Source organism: Poecilia formosa, unplaced genomic scaffold, assembly GCF_000485575.1.
Source record: "Poecilia formosa unplaced genomic scaffold, Poecilia_formosa-5.1.2 Scaffold52, whole genome shotgun sequence".
Classification (NCBI taxonomy): Eukaryota; Metazoa; Chordata; class Actinopteri; order Cyprinodontiformes; family Poeciliidae; genus Poecilia; species Poecilia formosa.
The window spans coordinates 2,062,605-2,081,232 of record NW_006799991.1 but is presented as its reverse complement, the minus strand read 5'-3'; the positions used below and the strand labels follow the sequence as shown (position 1 = coordinate 2,081,232).

Genomic DNA, 18,628 nt, shown 5'->3' with positions numbered 1-18,628 from the left:
CCAAAGGAGGCAATATTTAATCCTGTCCAGAGCTGGAGCTTTTTCCCATCAGTCATGTCCAGCTTTTGGGATCACAGCTGATGAGACTGGGCACTGACCTGAGCTGTGGGAGAGGAACGACTGGAGAAGAAATAGCACAAGAGGAGGAGAAAAAAAAATCTCCTTTCATTAATAACTGCCAGGGCACTTATAAATTCCCAAGGGATGGGAGTTTGGGAAGATAAGAGACAATAAATATGAGATTGTAACATGAAAACTATGCTACTTGTGTTTGTGCATACTTTTCTGTGGTCAAAGTTCAACAGGTCAGAAAAAAGCAGAGGAAATACTATGTGTAAAAAGTCCTCAGTGTGTGTGGTGTGGTGTGGTGTGGTGTGTGTGTGTGCGTGTGTGGTGTGGCTTTAGCTGCATGGCGTTCCCAGACTTTATACAGCTGGAGGATTTACTCTGAGGCTGAATGTCACACTGTTGCTCACCTGTGAGGAAATTGTCTCATTACTCTGAGCGAATCATGTCTTTAGGAAAATCTAACCGCAGCCTTTTGCTGGGAGCCCTCTACACATAGATCATTCAAATATGTGTGCTTGTTTGTTTGCATGAGTGTGTGTCTGGATGTTTATCTTCATCTTGGCCAACCGTAGCGGCCCCTCTTAGCCTTATCAGTGCTATTATCAACAGGCTTAAGATCAGTCTTTTCCTTTGGCTGTAATCACTCCTAAAAGAGTCCGCTTCTTTATTTCTCCGCAAACACAGTCGGTCAAACGTGACTAAATGGCCTCAACACATAAACACACACATACAGAGGGAAATAACTGTGGGAGGAGTCCAACAAAGATCACAGATTTGAAGGCCCCAGAGTCGAGCAAACTGCCGAGCAGATTGCACGGTTCACACACAAAACCTGTGTGTGTCGCTACTTGGAGATACTACATCACATTGAAAGGCTCCACTTCCTCTCGTATTGTTTCTGTATCTCATCCATTGTGCTATAAAATCTAGCTTGACATCTGCAGTTATTTTAGTCTGTTTTGGGAAACTTTACCCAACACTCCCCAGCAGTGGAACAATACAGCAGGCCTAACTGGATGCGGACTCCGCCAGGCAGTGGGGGCCAGCGGGCTCCAGTCTCCATCAACAACAGTCGCTCAGGGGACGTTTTGCATATTCCAGCAAAAGGAGAGTGAGGTTTTTGTTATGCTTTCTCAGCTGAGGCAAGAGAAAATGGGCAACTTATTGAGTCAAGATAGCTGGAAGCTCACATCATCATCCTCATTCTGAGGTACAGAACCAAACATATGTTAGTAGAGATGAATGGGTTTAAAAACATTTTATTTTCCTTAAATAGATCTGAAAAGTTCTTGTTTGTAGACAATTATCCATTCATCTTTCCATGCGTTGTCTTCTGCTTCCTCCGGGTAGCTGGGGTTAATATTGCAGGACGGAAACTCAGACTAAATCCTCTACATCACATCATGCAGCAGCAGCTCTAGCTTACTGACGTATGCATACACATAGAGGGCAGTCAACGTTAACCCATTAATGAACGCGATCAATACTCTTTTTTTCCTTCCAAGTTCAACTTTTGGTGCATCTTGAAAAAGCCACCTTATCTCAGATAATCCTGTATGCCACCTGAAGGTGTTTGAGGCTTTTCTTTTCCATCCAGATCCTATTAGGGGAGAGTCCTGCCACACTTTTGAGAAAGGCCATGTCAATGACTAAATATGTCGGAATATAAATTAACTGGAAAATCAAGAGCTTTGCTTGTGTTGTTCAACACACAAGAGCTGCATCCATATCACTGCAAATGAAGCTACAGTTCATCTAATAATTTCCATCCTGTGTTTCTTATTGCCCTGTAGGTTTAGGTGCACACGTCTCTGCACATGAACTCACTGTTAAATATAGAAAAAAAACTGTTATTGTACTTCAAATTTAACAAGGCTCCAAAGTGGCTGACTCAAACTAAATTGTCACTGGAGGATATTTTCCACAGAACAACCTGTCCCTACCCTCGAGTCCCTTCCTACCCATTCAACAGTGTAGGAGTCCTGCCCAGCTTTTCTCTTTTATCCAGAGTCAAAAGACAACAATCTCCAACTTTTACACCATCTCAAAGCACATGGGAAGACACGAATTGCTGCGGTTCAATATACTCCACAATGACCATTATTTAATTTCAACTGGGATGAACAAAACAACATCAGTTGAATTCCACAGAAGGCATTGTGCAAAACATATGATATGGCCATTAGTTATAATAGTTGGGTAATAAATTTTTTCATTTAATATTGCAACTGGATGGAAACTAAAGGAACACAGACGTCCAGTTTGATGGGAGAATGAACGGAGCAGATTGAGTGTGAAGTAGTTAGGATGAGGATTTAAAGCTCCAAACTTAAAGTTCTTTTTTTTTTTACCCACAACATGGATCATTGCCTCCAGTACAAAGGTTTAAGTATCATGAGGTATTTTTAATAAGTAGGGATAAGCTGTCATTGTTGCCTTTTCAGGTTTCAGGTTAATTTCTTTGTGTTTCTTTGTCTTGATTTCTGCTCTTTGCATTAACTCTTATTTTGGTTAGTAGATCCTTTATGTTTTAACACAGCTCCATCTGTGCTTTTAATCAGTCACCTTACCTCAGTCATCCCTGGCTTGCCTCTTTGTAAGCTGCTCCATATTCCCCTGATAAGTTACACTTAGTTGTCATCGACTCTCCCAGAAGGTAAAAGACTCTTTTTTTCTCCCCTTCTTGCCACATTCTTTTGTTGCCGGTTCACCGTTTACTTTTTCCATGTTTTTCCTTGTTTTTTCCCACATATCAGTTCCCTGTGTACTTCATCTTTGGCTCTATAAGTCATGTAATTATTAAGCTTAATTTGCCTCCACTCTGCTTACCTTTGATCCTCTTTGCGTTTACATCAATAAGTATGACACTTCAGTCTACTATTGATATTTTATGAAAGCAGACTCATAATCATAGAATAAAAAACATAATGGTGACCTATAGAAAACCTGTTTATTACACTTTGCATAAAATTGTTCCCAGATAGTAAGATTTTCATCTGGTCAGATCTGCCTATTTTAAGCCTCTTTTAAAATGAGCTGTTTTCCTGTTACTTTAAATCCAAATAAGCTGCAGCTGGACACATGCCCCAACACAATATTTACACTCGAACATGAAAATAGCTGCAAAGAGATGTGCAGTTATAGAGTCGTACATCTTTGAAAAGCAAAAGTAGAGCCTCCTGCACAACCAACAAGAATGCAGTAAGTGCTTTCTGGATGGTGAGTCAACACAACACTTGTTTTTCCAGCAGCCACTGGACACTTGGCTAACCAAATGTCCTTGAGTTCAGATTAGGTTGTTAGGTGATGGGCTGTGTCTGCTGATTGTGATGTTACATTCAGTAGGTTTTTGAAATGGCAAATTTTCCTGACACCAAAAAACATCAACTTATTGCACTTGGCCTATTTTTATCAGCAATAGAGACCCAAATGGAAGTACAAAAACCTGCAAAATGTGATTTTTGCATAATAGGTCCCCTTTAAAAGTAAATTTTAAGGTAGTGGACAGAACACCTAAATCTAAGGAAATAATGGAGTATATTTAAAATTAACAACAGTCAATCCAACAATGTTTATATTTTAGTCAAAACCAAAAACACAGACCAGCATGATATGGCAGAAATCTGACAGCAAACATAAGGACCACAGAGTTCATGGGATTTTTTTTTTCTTGCCAACTCAGCAGGAACAACAAATAGCTGGCTTACACACTTTCCACACACGCGAAGGCTTCCCATGATTCACCCACACCCATTTCACCATCAGTGGTCGACTTTCACTGCCTTCATAATCACTTCCCATCAGCAAGTCTTCCCACTGAATCACTCAGTAAATCTAATGACTCGTGGCCTCAATTACACAAACTTTAGCACCATGATATACAGACAGAACTCCAAAGGATGCAGTAAAATGTTTTCTGCTCTAACGATGGGTTATCTGTTACCCCAGAGAAAAGTTGAAAGTGATCACAAATATTATTGAAGGCTATAAGGTTTGTTTGATAAAGATGTGGTGAAGGCAAATCTTGCCAATCACCCTCTTTATACTTGTATACTCGACACAGGAAACAGTCAAAGACAAACAGATTTCTATGCATTCTCCTTTTGGCAACCTTAAAGGTTTTTTGGTCACGGTGCTCCTCCAGCATGGGGAGTGTTTGTGGTCCCACTTTCAGGCTTTGTATACACAGCTGGGGAATCCATTTTCTTTCTAACCCTTTTCCTCATGACTCTCTTTCTGTCTCTTGTTCCACTTCTCATGAGGAAATGTCCTCAACAAGTCCACAAAGAAACTGTACTTTATCTGTCCTGTGGGGATGCCGGTAGCACGGGGAGGGATTTATTCATTTTTAGAGCTTTTGCACCCTAAAATGATGCATCTTCCAAGAAAACCAGACCCAAGAGTTCAGAAAGTGATGATGTCTAGCATGAAGAAATTTATGAAGTGGTAGCTAAAGCAAAGTTTGTAAGGATGAAAGCAAAAAACAGTGTAGAAAGGCAGGTTTCTGTTTGTGAAGCTAAAAGGGCTTTAGGCAGTTTTTATGCCGATAAACTGGCATACACACCTATACAGAGGAAATGGGAAATGTGTGAAAAAATAAAAACGGAGATAAGCGGGAGCGCGAACCAGCAGGGTGAAGGCAGAAGCAGAAAACTAGAAAAGTGGGAGGAAAGTGAGGATCTCTGACAGGTATGACTCATGACAGTAATGCTTTCTCTCCTCTGAGACCCACAGAAATTAAACACAGTACCATCAGTGGGAACATTTTTAGCTGCCACCTCTTACCACACACAGTTCAAAACACAGGAGATAAAAACACCCACTGTCTGACTGAACAGACTCTATGAAGTCATCAACGCTTCTGTCAAAGAGCTGAACCAGGCGCCTTTCTGGACTGATAGGAAGAAGGAAACATCAGCGCCTTCCTGGACTGATATCTTTCTTTAAAGAAGAGGAGTGTGTGAATAGGAACTGTTTGTGTCCTGAGAGAGGGTCACTCAATCTTCAAACACAAACTTTTGGTGCAATCCACATCTACTCAGAAGCTCTAATTCTGAAATGCTAACTTTAAATGACGAGATTTTACCTCTCTCACACTGAGGACCGGTGAAACCGTAGACGCAGGCACATCTGTTGGGTCCGATGCAGCGTCCGCCGTTCTGGCAGCCGCTGTCACACACAGCTAGCAGAGGTGAGGGGTAAATATTCAACATTAGTTTCATATAAGCCAGGTTTAGCTTCCTCTGTATCTAAAAGATAAAGCTTTTGACAAACAATCCATCACATACGTTACAGTAAAACAAGCATCAAGGAAGGAGACATCTTCCTTTTTAAATAACATTTCCACTCTGGCCTAAAATGTAGCATTAATCCCTAAGTTAAAATTCCTAAAATAAAATAAAAACTGAAAAGAAACATTTGCTTTTACATGTGGAGTACACTACATTTGATTGTCAGCTCCTTCTACTCCAGTTTCATACCTTTTGCATACAAATAATCTGAATGTATAATTTCACCTAAATTAATGTTTTTCTCCTTTGCATAAGCAAAATATATTTCGGCTGAAAGTTGGATGATGTTATATGTAATCTTTCTTTTAAATTCAACTTTTTAGCACAGCTGCAACAACCTTCTTTATTTCTCATTCCCTTTTATTTCGTCTTTAAATCTTTAAATTGATTCTCAAAAAAATGTGAACAATTGGTAACCCTTTGAAATAAACTAATTCTTTTGAATTTAAAATGTTTCTTCCAGGTCAAACTATGATTCAACCATAAATATTAGTGCAGGTCTGTGGCCTGTGTAGAGCGATACTCACGCTGTCCACAGTGGTTCCCAGTGTATCCCTTTGCACAGGAGCAGGAGTCCTCCATGCAGCTGCCTCCATTCATACACCTGATGTTACAGGACTGAACTGTCAGAGAAAAATACAAGCAAAAGCAGAAATATTTACGCTCCCTTACGAGGGTTAGGATGCTTTTTTTTTTCCATCTTATGAGATACAAAGGATTTCAAATGATGTGCAGATCCCTCAGACAACAAAACCTTACAATAATAGATAGTTAACAGATCCATCTGAAATAATATAAATAATAATATAATAATTCAAAGAAGCACAACAGCTGGAAACACAGCTGGTTTCTAAGCTTTTTGTACTGTATAGTGAATCTTGTTCAAGAACTTGACTTTTGAGTCATTTCTGTTTTAAGCAAAGTCAAATCTCCTTCAATTATTCATCTTCTTTGCTTTTTAGGCCTTTTATCTCCAGGTTACAGCTGATTTGTTTTACATTTTCCTTGTTAAAATATTGTTACTTCTTAGAGTACCAGCAAAGGCTACTATTAGGCCACTATAAAACCATATGGGATAATAGACAAAAACTAGCAGCAACAGAAAAGTTTAAAACGGAAAGAAAATACATAAGTGAGAAAAAGAAGATTTTTTTCTAGTGTTAGTGTGATAATATAAACACACAGGAAGAACTTTTCCTGTACAATTTAAAGTCCCACATTCTATTAAATCTTTATTATTACTAAAGTAATTTGGGAACATTTTAAATGTTTAAGTATATGGAACATATATCTGTTCTGGACACCCAGAGAGTTGACCATTAGGATAAATCTATCAAATTTATTTATTTTTGTCAATGCCTTACATTGATTTATTTTCTTCTTTATCATTCAGGTGCCTTTGCTTTTCTTCCTTCTTTTCTTTTTTCTTCCTACACCTTTTGTGCTCCACCCTCAACAACATTAATTTCCTCTCTTTCTATCGGCTTCCTGCTCTTTAACCATCGCAGTGCTTTTATCTTTGTTCCTCTTCAACATCTCTGGCATGCAGAGAGGAAAGCCTCCTCCGTGGTAGAGTTTGCCCAACAAACATATTTGGAGTTTGCACACTTGCCAGCAGGAGGTATTTCAGTCGCTGTAATCTGCCACTTGACTTAACTCACTTCCGTGAGTAAAAGAGTGGCTAGGCTCTCGGCGCGCTTCTCACTGTTGACGACCTGTGCCTGTCTTACTGGAAGCTCAAACTGTTACAACTTTTCTGTATGAGTCAAAACACATCAAGCATGCATTTTGCACATGTCGGAGTAACTGTAACACCGAACAATAGTCACAGTTTAATTTGTTCCATGTAGTTTAAAGCATTTAGATGAAGTTCCAGGAAACATTTTCATGTGAAAAATTTGGCAGCCTGTGTGTACAGACTTGGCTGGACCTACTTCTGTCTGGCAGTGCGTGATGATGAATTAATGCAAGTGCTTTGGGATTCCAGAGAAGCATGACTTTATAGGTCAGCATGCTCATGTCTTTCTCACCCTATTTCTTGTCCACTATAATGCCAGACTTAGCATGCTTTGTTTTCACGTTTCATCCTCTATTTTATATAAAACATGTGGGCAGTGGTATGCAATAGGACTCGCTTTCCTCCCCCTTAGCCAGAAAGTGAAACATGAAGAATAATTACGCTGAATGATAGCAAATCTTTCCTGTTGTGGAACAAACCATGAAGAAAAAAATGCTCCAAAGTGCAGCAGCTAAGACTTCTCCAAAGCAGAAGGGCAATTTGAGCAAACTCCCCTTCATAAAAAAAATCATACTTTTAAATAGGTCATGGATGTATGGAGAAATACTTTGACCAAGGGAGTAAGATTGTCTCTGTCCAAACTAAACTCTCTGACTGCCGAAGTGGAGACGGATAAGAAATAGAAGAGACAAAGAAAGTGGCTGGGCAGCTGCCTGTGAATAGCGACAGGACGGCATCTTAGTCTGCATACAAATTCATTTTTTGTACTTTTTGACATGTTACAAGGACAAACTTACATTTATTTTATATGACGGACCATCGACAAGTAGTGCATAAAAGTAACATAAAAGGGAAAGTATGTGGTTTTAAAAATTTTACAAACATTCTTAAAAGGACAGCATGCCTCTTTGTTCTGATAGGCAAATTAAAATTAATTGCAACAAGTTGCCTTTAAAAGTACCAATTTATTAAAAGAGTCCACTAGTGTTTAATTTAACCTAAATATATATCAAGCTGTTATTTGAAGGCCTTGGAGGTTTAAACATCAACCTGAAGACCAAGAAACACACCAGAGAAGCTGCCTATGAAGAGGAGGACCTCCATATTACCTGACAGGTGGGAAAATGAGAGCATTAATCAGAGAAAGCAGCCAAGAGGCCCGTCGTCTGGAGAAGCTGCAGAGATCCACAGTGTATCTGTCAACATGACAAATGGAGGTAGCCAGGGCTACATTGAAATGCTTTGCATCAAGTCATATTTCCATGCTGGAATGGCTCAGTCAAAGTCTAGGCTTTTATCCAGTTGATAATCTGCCTGTTGACGTTCACAGTAACGATTCAACCAATCAGACTAAGTGTAGCAAAAGGCAAGGCAGTTTTACACAGTACCAATTGTAGAGGCTGAAAAAAAAAATGCACACCACACTTTTCAGATTGTCCTTCTTTTATGGTGTATTCACATCAGGCCTGCATAGTCAATATTAATAATAATCAATTTTATTTATTATTAAATTGACATCTCAAAGGGCACATTCACACGCTGATGATGGCAAGGGTAAGTACAGCTAAAGCAAACGAGTGAGTCAAGCACTAATGGGAAAAATGGGCTCTTTCACCAAAAAAAAAAAAAAAAAAATCCTACCACTAAAATCTGACGACACTCCCATTTTGTGAAGAAGAAATTTGCGCTCGTGTCTTCTTCAGAGGCTTTTGTGTTGTTTTCATCAGCAGTAGCAGTGGAGCAGAGGAGGTGAACAGGTGTGTGTCACAGGGTTTGGTTTGTTTGACACAGTGGAGTGTAAAAGCAAATCGCACAAACTCAAAATGTAACAAATGTTGCAAGTTTGGTTGCCAATCAAATCAGACAATCAGGTGTGAAAACACCCCTGAAAAATTCCCTTCCACTTCACCGTAATGAAGAACTTTGTGTTGGTCTTTCATAACATCCTGATAAAACAATCATATTTGTGTCTTTAACATGGCAAAATGTGTAAAGGTTCAGTGGATATAAATACTCTTTCAAGGTGCCGTGGATTGTGCTATCTCTATCTCAACACAATGCACCTCTGTGTTCTGGTGCTGTTGTTGGTGAGCTAATGACATCTGGCTGTTTTTTACGACAGGCCGAGAAACACAGGAAGCCCCCGGCACGTGAGGGAGAATGTGAGCCTGGTGGAAAACCGAGGAGCTTTTTACAGCCTGTGTTTTGTCCTGAATTTGCATAAATTCCAGGGAACAGTCAAGCCTGCCTCAAGTTCAACATGAACAAACTATAGGACACAGTCTTAAGTTAAAAAGCTAAGTTTTTCCATTCAAGAACAAAAAAAAACTCCACCTTTTTTCTGTGGTATTACTCCTTAACTGCACAGATATCATCGGTGTAAATGGGAGTGTAATGTATTCACTTAAGCTGTTTGTGGACCACATACCTAAAGGACTGAGCATTACTTTGTGGTCAGGAAGACAGATCATGTTAAAGTGGGATGGTTCCTAATTAAAAAGGTCTGTCTCTACTTTTCCCAGGACTCACTGCTGCTCCCAGTCAATCACCAGTGGAAGCCTGTCACTCTTAAGACATCTGTTTTTAAGCATTCGGACGCAAAGATCCCTTGTCAGGATTTTGTAATTATGGTTATGGGAAGACGACACTACAAAGACAACCTGACACAAACCTGAGCACAGCTGCTTTGTCCTTTACGTGTTTATTAGAGGGGTGACTTACAGAGCGAACCCTCGTCGTCTGGGAAGTGACACAGATTTCCGTAAAACGTGACTCAAGTTCTTGTAAAGCAGTCTTGGCTTTACAAAGAGTAAACTTTTCTATTTCAAGTCTGTTAGGTCTTCCACAGAAAAGTGGTTTCACATTGTACATTGGCCACAGCACAGAATCCAGGAACAAAGAAAAAAAAATAAAAATACATCATAGCCTTACGGGCAAAACAACACTCACCAACATGCAGAGCAGAAAAAAATAAAAAGAAATGTGCTGCTGATTTATTTCAACCTCTACATTCCACAGGCAAGACGCAAGACACAAAGATGCCCTCAAAATGACCTGCTTACCAGGGTGCCAGAATTAGACTGTGTAATTAACGCGGAAAAATTTGACTTTGGACAATAAATCTACTTAAAGTTGCAATTTGTTTCCAACTGCACTTAATCATCATGTTGAATGGGGGACTTCCTCCAAATGGGAGTTGGCACCTTCTCCAGAGGATAACAGCTACGATGAAAGTGTCTACTTTCGTCGTGATTGAAGGGCTCTGAGATCAGGTCTGTGAGGAGCTTTGTTCTCACTGTAATAGCTTGAACAATTTTGCAATAAGTGAGATTAACAACTTGAATGAAGACATTTAAGTAGAGGAGGTGCAATCATAAGATCTGCCAAAAGGTCTGGCTTTAAAATCACATGACGTTAAGCTCGCTGGCATCTGATGCGCTCTACATCAGAAGCTTCGGTGTGAAAACACAAGGTTGGGATTTTCCTACCAAAATGCTGGGAGTACTTGGTTACCACCCCTAATTTCTTTTTCTACTGCCGCAAGTACCAGCAATCACACAACATTGCAGAATAATCTTGCACCAACTTTACCAGCATATGACCGCACCTTCACCTCTTAGCTGGACAAGATGGTCTAGTTCAAGGCCACTGTGGTTATCAGTCATGATGGATTTATGTTTAGGTCAAAGCACTGTTTAATAAAAGTGATTAGCTGACTGTAAAGAATCAAAAAGCAAAACTTTTTGTAAAAATAACATAAATATCAATGTCTAAATAGGTAACATAGGACCAGCAACCACACCTGCTGGTAGTAGTATGTATATAAAGGAAAGCAGGTGAAGTCCTTGAGAACATGTACCAGATAGTAAAATGTGGTACTAGAAACAAAGGAAACTGAGAAACAGCAAAAGAGAGCAGCAAAATCCACTCCTAGCCACACAACCTGTTGCAAAACCAAAAAAAAAAAATGGTAATACATTTACAAATACTTATTTTGCTATCACAAAATATCATGATAAACTTTCACCCATCTCTACTAGTCAATCAACATCAACACACATAATCACTTCGGCTGAAATTATGGTAAGACTGCAGAGAGGACATGTTGGACAAAATAGGTATGTTGGGTGGAAAACCACTAGGAAATCCATAAACAGCTGATCAGACAACAGATATGATAGCTAACCATACCATATAAATGGATACTGTGCTAGCATAGCAGCTCTCAAACTGTTTCTGACCAACAACTTAACAGCAGCTGCTAACCAATCTTTAGCCAGATAGACAAACACTGATGCAACAAGATAAACAGCTATCGCCCTAACTATGGAACAACGATGCCTTAGAAACTGAAAACAACAATAATGTTTGACTTTCATGGTGCTTTCTGACCCACATAGGAGGTTCAAGACCAGTTAGTTCAGGTTTTTGCAGTGCACCCATTCCCCAGACAAGCATTCACTTTATAATAACAGAACAACAAACTTTATCTGGTATCTGCAAACAAATATGGACAAATCCTTACAGAAGGAAGGCAAATAGTTAACGCATTGCTTCACTTTCTGTAGGCAGTCATGCCCCTGAAGGTCATGGCTTTAGCCAAATCACGGCAGTTCCTTTCCAACCCAACCCCCTCGCTCTTCACTTGCTAGCTGTCCATCCGTACGGCTGAAAAAAAAAAATCCCTTTTTACACATCGGGGTCACAGCCAAAAGATTTTCTGTGAGTGTCGGTTTGAATTTGGGTGTATAAGTGTGTGTCTATTCGTGCGAACAAATCCCAGTAAGTGAAAGTATGTGTGTTTGCAGGCTTCCTGGAATGTGAGCATGAGTAAAAGGTCTGGCTGGGCTCAGGCGTGACTGATGAGCTGACATCGGACGAATAAAGCTCTGAAACTAAACACACCTCATGTCACACTATCTGCATGCTCCCCGAGCAATTGTCTTCGCCATGTCCAGTACATGACTGTTTACATGGAAACACTGCAGTAATCTTATAAAGCTAAAGCCAATTTCCCACACTCTGTAAAAAACACTTTGCTCCACTTTAAGCTGACGTCCTTAGTGGTCTGTAACTAAACCCAGAAGACGGAGCTGAAGCAGCCAGGTTTTCAGTCCTGACAAACCCACTGACCTCGATGCTGTGATGCAGATCTGACTTTACGCCATTACTCCATTACAGCAACATGTTGTTGGCTGCAAAATAATTGTCTGTTTTTGTGCTTTACAGGCTGAGGGCCTTGTCTTTGAGTTACGTCTGTTTAATCAGAAGGTTCTACACTTGTGCAGGAGGTAAGTACCATTACTTTATGGTTTCATGAAAAAATTTGAAACATTTAAACAACACTCCAACTTTTTAAAGGCCTAACTGTAACTGATCACACCAGTGAATGGAAGAAGCTTCGAATAATCAATAAGTTGCAGCTACAAATCAGTTTTTTTCTGGTGTGCTCATCATCGGTGACTGAATAACCCGAAACGTGAGTTTAACAGCTCTTTCTAGTTTGATAGTGTGTAAAGTTTACGTTCCAGTAACTGTGTGTGTCTTTGTGATATTACTCACTTCCTCCACCTCCACAGCTGGGAGAGAGCTGGCCGTTGGAACAGGTGCACATGTTGGGTCTGGAGCAGAACCCGTCGCCACATGAGTTCCTGCAAATTGCTTTTGTGGGAAAAAACAAAACAAAACGGGGAGAATGAAGGACAGTGAATTAAACTGGTTATTTTGCTTTCCATTGTAGCCGTAACTATAGCTAATGTGGATTTTAGGGAACTTACGAACAATACACTGGTTGCCTCCCGAGAGCGTCTTCCAGCCTGGACAGCAGTACGAGTGGAAGCGAGAGCCACACACATTGGGTCTATTAGGAGTGAAAAGGTGAGAGCAGATATATTTAGTGAACAACCTTATATAGGTACGAGTTATTTGTTTATTTTAAACCAAACCACAATGAGGGAGAGGAAAGAAAAGCAATGAGCCTGTTTTATTTGTAAACTAGGAAAGAGTATCCATGCCTGGCTGCCCTGTTTCCTGGAAACATTCCAACACATCCATCCAAAACTTGGGATTTTTTACTGGTTGGGTAACAGTAACTAACTCTGAACCAGTCCGACAGATGCAGGAGTCATCATGGCATACGGAGCCCTCGACTGGCCTGGCAAGTTGGCCACAAAGTTTCCCTGAGAGGAAATGGCTTAACCACATCTAGAGATGACTGACTGAGCTCACACACACTCACAAACACGGTTTGAGCTCTGCAGCTGTTTTACAACATCATGTTTTTTTTTGCCATCTATTCATAATCACAGAACTATTTATATATCAGTTTGTTTGGAGGCAGAGTAAGAACCCCAACATGTAGTGCTCTCAAACATTTTAATGAGCAGGATTTGACGTCGTGGTTGCTTAAGCGAAACACCCAGGCTCAGCAGAGCAGCTTAACAAACTGAATGCAGTCCAGTTATGTGGTGGCACTAAGTGGCTTTTAAAACCATGTAATGAAGGGGAATTGTGGTCATTTGATTTGGTGGTTCATCATCTGCCTTTGCTGACTAAGAACTGAAGAACAGCTGTATGGTAAATTAGGGATCCTATGGTAAAGCAGTTTGCCAATCAGATCACTTCTTTTGTGTGTACAGCTTCTGTCTCAGTATTGTAATTAATTATGTCCCCAGGGGAAGAATACAATTTGTGAAGATTTAGCATTTTAGTTTTTCAGAGATGAAACTAGAAAAGAAATAGGCAACGTAAAAAGATGTCTATTGAACTATATTATCATTTCTACATCTCCTTTAGATAGTTTAACACTGGACTTTTGCATGTAAACAAAAGTCTGGTCACATCTAGAGTGGAACAAAACTGTAGAGTGTAACACTTTTTTTAAAGAATCCCCATTTATCCTCTATGACTTTCAGACTGTCTTTCACAGGCAGGTTTGAACAGTTTTTGTACAAAAGTTGAAGGAAACTGTGGCATTACTGAACATTTTATTCAACAAAATAGTAACATTTACTGATTGATTATGAAATCATCGCTGATTTTTCTTCTTCATTCACAGTAAATATTTAAACCACATGTCCAAAGATGTTAAATTTGTACCATCTTTTAGACTTCATAACCCAGATTAAATGAGTTTTAAACTTTCATGCACTTCTTTATACTTTTTCACAGGTTCAATTGATTGTCAACACATCTTTGTTTTTATATCTTTGTTTGGGGGAATTTTCCTAATCAATGATATCCTCATTGATATCCTCTTTGTAGAATAAACTGTATTTTAACCTTATGTTGTTTGTGTGAGATCTTTAGTATTATTCCACATTTAGTTATTTAAATAAATACAAACATGACACAATGATGTAATCTGAACCACACATTTATATGAAGATGTTAGACAAATCCAGTGGAAATCACTCATTCCTCCATTTTTTTATGTCCATCTCTGACTTGCTCATATAAAAGACTAAAAACAGAGGCAATTACAAATTCTTTATTTATTTCTACACTTGTTGATTTATGACATTAAAGAAAAGTGGCAGGTATCAGGATAAACTCAAGTTTTTTTTTAGGTACAGTTTTCAATAGCTATTCTACAGAGATTCTAGAAAAAGTTTTCTTTCACATCTCACTTGTTAAGGTTGGTTTAAAAGTACATTTGAAAAGCTACAAGCAGGATGTCTAAAGAAATGGACTGAGGGTGGACTACCTTAGCACGTAGCCTGACTAATTAATATGATCCTGTTGTACTTTGCTAAAGAAAAGCAAAAAGGGTTTTCTGTGGAATGAAACTATTTTTCATGGCTGCTTTATTTTTTCTTAAATCTAAAAGTCAAATTTAAAACCAGTAAATTCATCCAATAACTATGCTTGCTTGTCCTTTTAAGGATTTCATGAATCAAATAAATCCCATATGATAAGATTATTATAACAATAGGAATGCATATGTCAGAATATTTTCTCTGCAGGAGGAAAAGATTTTACTTTTCGCTCATCAAGCAAAAAGCTTTTGCTCTTTCATTGCTGTTTTAAGTAAAATGAATTACACCAGTTATGGATTTTGTGAAATTATAGTATTTTCATCCAAGATTATAATAAGAATTTCATACAGAGCCATCCCAAATCTAACTGTAAGCATACACACACAGGAAAAAAGAAGCAAATAAAAGTGGATTTTTTTTGTCTTTATCACGTTTGACAAGACATACTGTAAACTCAGGCTTTCCTCCAATCTTCAGGAGAATAGTGACATTATCCTGGAAGAGATTGCAGTGACTAAATGTAATTTTCTGCTTTGGGGCTGACTGTCTGCCAATTCTTTGTAAATTAGTGCCAAGAAGGGCAAAGTTAAAAAAAAACCACAGGCAGCTGCACCAAAAGCAGGACTTAATCAGAGTTTTAACTCAACATTCAAGTGATCTTATCAAACAATGGATTTTTTTTTCTCTCTGTTTTGGCAGGAAACTAGTACCAAGAAGCAGGGGGGGCATGTGTGTAGCACAGTTTCCTATGCTACACACTTTTCCTAACAAGCAGACAGTCAATCACTGGTGGATTAAAGCAGCCCAGAAAGTCATTAAGCCGCCTGAGGTCTGATCAAATACCACCCTAGAGTGGACTTATGCCAGCCTGCAGCCTTCTGTGAGAGCCAATAAATCAGAGTCAGTAAGTATCAGACCCAGAGCTCCCAGAGAAACACCAGGGAATACGTTCCTTCAGCCAGCAAATAAACACTGCAGCTGAGCTCCAGGCCAGAATAATGACCATCATTAAACCAACCTCTCTCTATATCCCACACACAGAACCTGAGAAACCCATACCGAGCTGCTGATAGTCCTCCATGTGCGCAACCCTCAGATGAAAGTACAAGCAAGGGTTTGCAGAGGTTATGGTTAGCTGGGGAGAACAAGCCACATAAAAATTCAACAACTCTTGGGAAAGAAAACCTTGGCTTATATTAAACAAAGCGAAACAAACAGCCAAAACACTTATTCATTACAAATGAGATTCCCACTCTCTCAGGACTTCTGGTCAGACGAAACAGGCTCACGTGTAGATGACTAATCTCGCTCGGTTCTGAAGAAATGCTGATCATTTTCCGGCAATAACTCACACAGAAACTGAGAGTAAATTTATCGCATCAATCCTGTGTGCTTTGGCTCAGCGCAGCAGTTCATGGGCGGTTCTGTCCGGTTAATTGGAGTAACATTAAGCAAATGTAATAAAAGGATCGAAGATTTAGAGCTTCTCTTTAAGTATTTCGTGCTCATAGTAACAAAAAATGTTTTTTTTTTTAAAAGAACATTTTAGTGTTGGTAATATATTTTCAGTCATTTTCAAAACATGTGCATCATGGCCAGAACCATTAACAATTACATTCAGAAAATATTTATTAGTGGTACAATTATTTATTTATTTTTTCACATTTTGTAACGTAACACTGGTTTCAATGTACTTTGCTGGAATCTTGTGTGAACCAATAGCAGAAATAAGAGCTTAATTGTGACGTAGAAGAAAATAAGACAGGGGTTTCAAAGTTGTTTACAAATAAAAATTGCTGTGGTGTGCATTCAGTCTCACTGAATTTATACTTTGAAGAACCATTTGTTATGACAATTGCAGCTGCAAGTGATTTTGCGGTTTGTCTCTACCAGCTTTGCACATCTAGCAACTGACATTTTTAAAAAATTCTTCCAAATAAAAAAAGCCAAAGCCAGGCTCAGGGGGACTGAATTAAAAGCATCTAAAACAGCCATTTTTAAGGCTCCTCGTAGATTCTCGATTAGATGTAGTCCTGGACTTCGGCTTGCACTTGCGACCAAATTGGTCCCTCTTTAGAGCTCTGCATAGTTTAACAGGTGAAACTTCTGTCAGGTGGTTATAAACAGAAAAAGAACTAAATAGAAAAGTTTATCCCTAAAACCTTCAAAAATATTTTTTGCTTTTGATTTATGTCTAAGTCCAGAAAGAAGACTTTACAGGCAACACTGACCGATGGTCTTTTTGGTTCATAAAATGAATTTGATGAGACATCTTAACTTCAGTGAACATACAAAAACTCCCCATGGAAATCTGCACAGTCAACAAAAAGTCAAACCTTTAAGTTTAGCTTAGTTCACCTTAAAGGGGCAGTATACAAAATGTACTATTTTGAGCTTTATGTCATGTTATAACGTTATTTTCTCACTGAAAACGTGCCTTGAATGTTGCTTTGATTGTTTCATGCATCATTCCATGAAACAATCCTGGAACGATTTAATTCTCAAATGAGATTAAATCAATTGAGAATGATTTATTCTCCCCTAGTGTAACCAATCACTGCCTTTTCAAAGAACTTCCTGCTTGGAGCTAAACCAGAAGGCTTTAGCTCCAAGCTTCCCCTTCAGGGCTCCCCTTCAACTTCAACTCCCCTTCTCAGCCCCTTCCGACTAGTGGCAGCAGCAATAGACAAACACTTTGTGTAACTGAGCTGAGCTCATTAAACAAGCTACTTCTCAGTGAGATGCCAGTAAAACTGTTTTCAAACCATTAATAGGGGAATGTTGTCCTGATGACTTGCTGAAAGCGGGGTGTCGAAAAGAGTAGCGGCTTCTTAAAGAGACAGATTTTAATTTCTTTTAAGTCGTGTTTGATATATATATACACCATTTTTAGAGCACTCCTTAATTGTGTTATAAAATGGCTCTATGTGTCTGGTATATATAATATAATGTCTCTTTTTAGGATAAGAAGTCAGAACAAAAACATAACATTTTAAGAATTGTGTCGAAGATCCCATTGCCTTGCATTCATTCATACAGTTCCTGCTCTCTCCTACTTTCAGGGCGCTTTGTCACCTACAGCCGTGAAACAAATGCCCCTTTTCATATCCCTCACTAGTGATACAAATACCTCATTTCCTGTGGCTTGGCACTGGGGGAAGCCTGAGCTGGGACAGATGGGATACTGATTGGAATAACTGATGGGGACGCTGAAAACTGGCTCCAAAAAAACATCCTTTGTTTTCCAAAGAAATGTGAACTTTTTGCTGCTTTGATGTGTTTTCTGCCACCACTCCAATTAAGGCTGGTTTGCAAAGTGAAAGAGTTGGACGTGAAAAGAAACAGAGAGGTCGGAGGAGAACGCCGGTGGTGAGAGGTGATCCCGGTTTCTAGCAAGTATTTCCGACACATAAAATAATAAATATTTGAAATATGTATCCACATGCATCCCCAAGTCCGCCTTTCAAATCAATGTGAAACACCTGATCTTGTAATATTACCAAACCGCAGTGCAGAACAACCCAATACTTTTCATACACTCACAGGAATGTGGGGAATACTTTTTACTCAGCAGGGGGTGCTGCCTATATGAATCTCTTCTTTTCTCTCTTTTCCCATGAAAATGTTCATTTGCAGTGAATATATGTGGAGGTTTCAGTATGTAAAGCAGTCTGTTAAGGTTGTTTTTTTTTATGAGAAAATAGTCCAGAAGTAATCAGCAGAATACGAGAGCACAATAGGAGTGTAAGACGAGGTCGGTTTGAGTCCAAGAA

At 39.1% G+C, this 18,628-nt stretch overlaps 1 protein-coding gene across 1 annotated transcript in view; it reads right to left on the bottom strand.

The window, feature by feature from the left end:
* The window catches only part of fbn2b (fibrillin 2b), a 74,323-nt gene that overhangs the window by 47,396 nt on the left and 8,299 nt on the right, over window positions 1-18,628 (bottom strand). The window contains exons 3-6 of the mRNA XM_007552740.2: window positions 12,876-12,958; window positions 12,661-12,759; window positions 5,888-5,983; window positions 5,156-5,251 (exon numbers count right to left, since the gene is read on the bottom strand). Of these exons, the coding sequence (XP_007552802.1) occupies window positions 5,156-5,251; window positions 5,888-5,983; window positions 12,661-12,759; window positions 12,876-12,958 (374 nt within the window). The remainder of the gene's footprint in view (window positions 1-5,155; window positions 5,252-5,887; window positions 5,984-12,660; window positions 12,760-12,875; window positions 12,959-18,628) is intronic.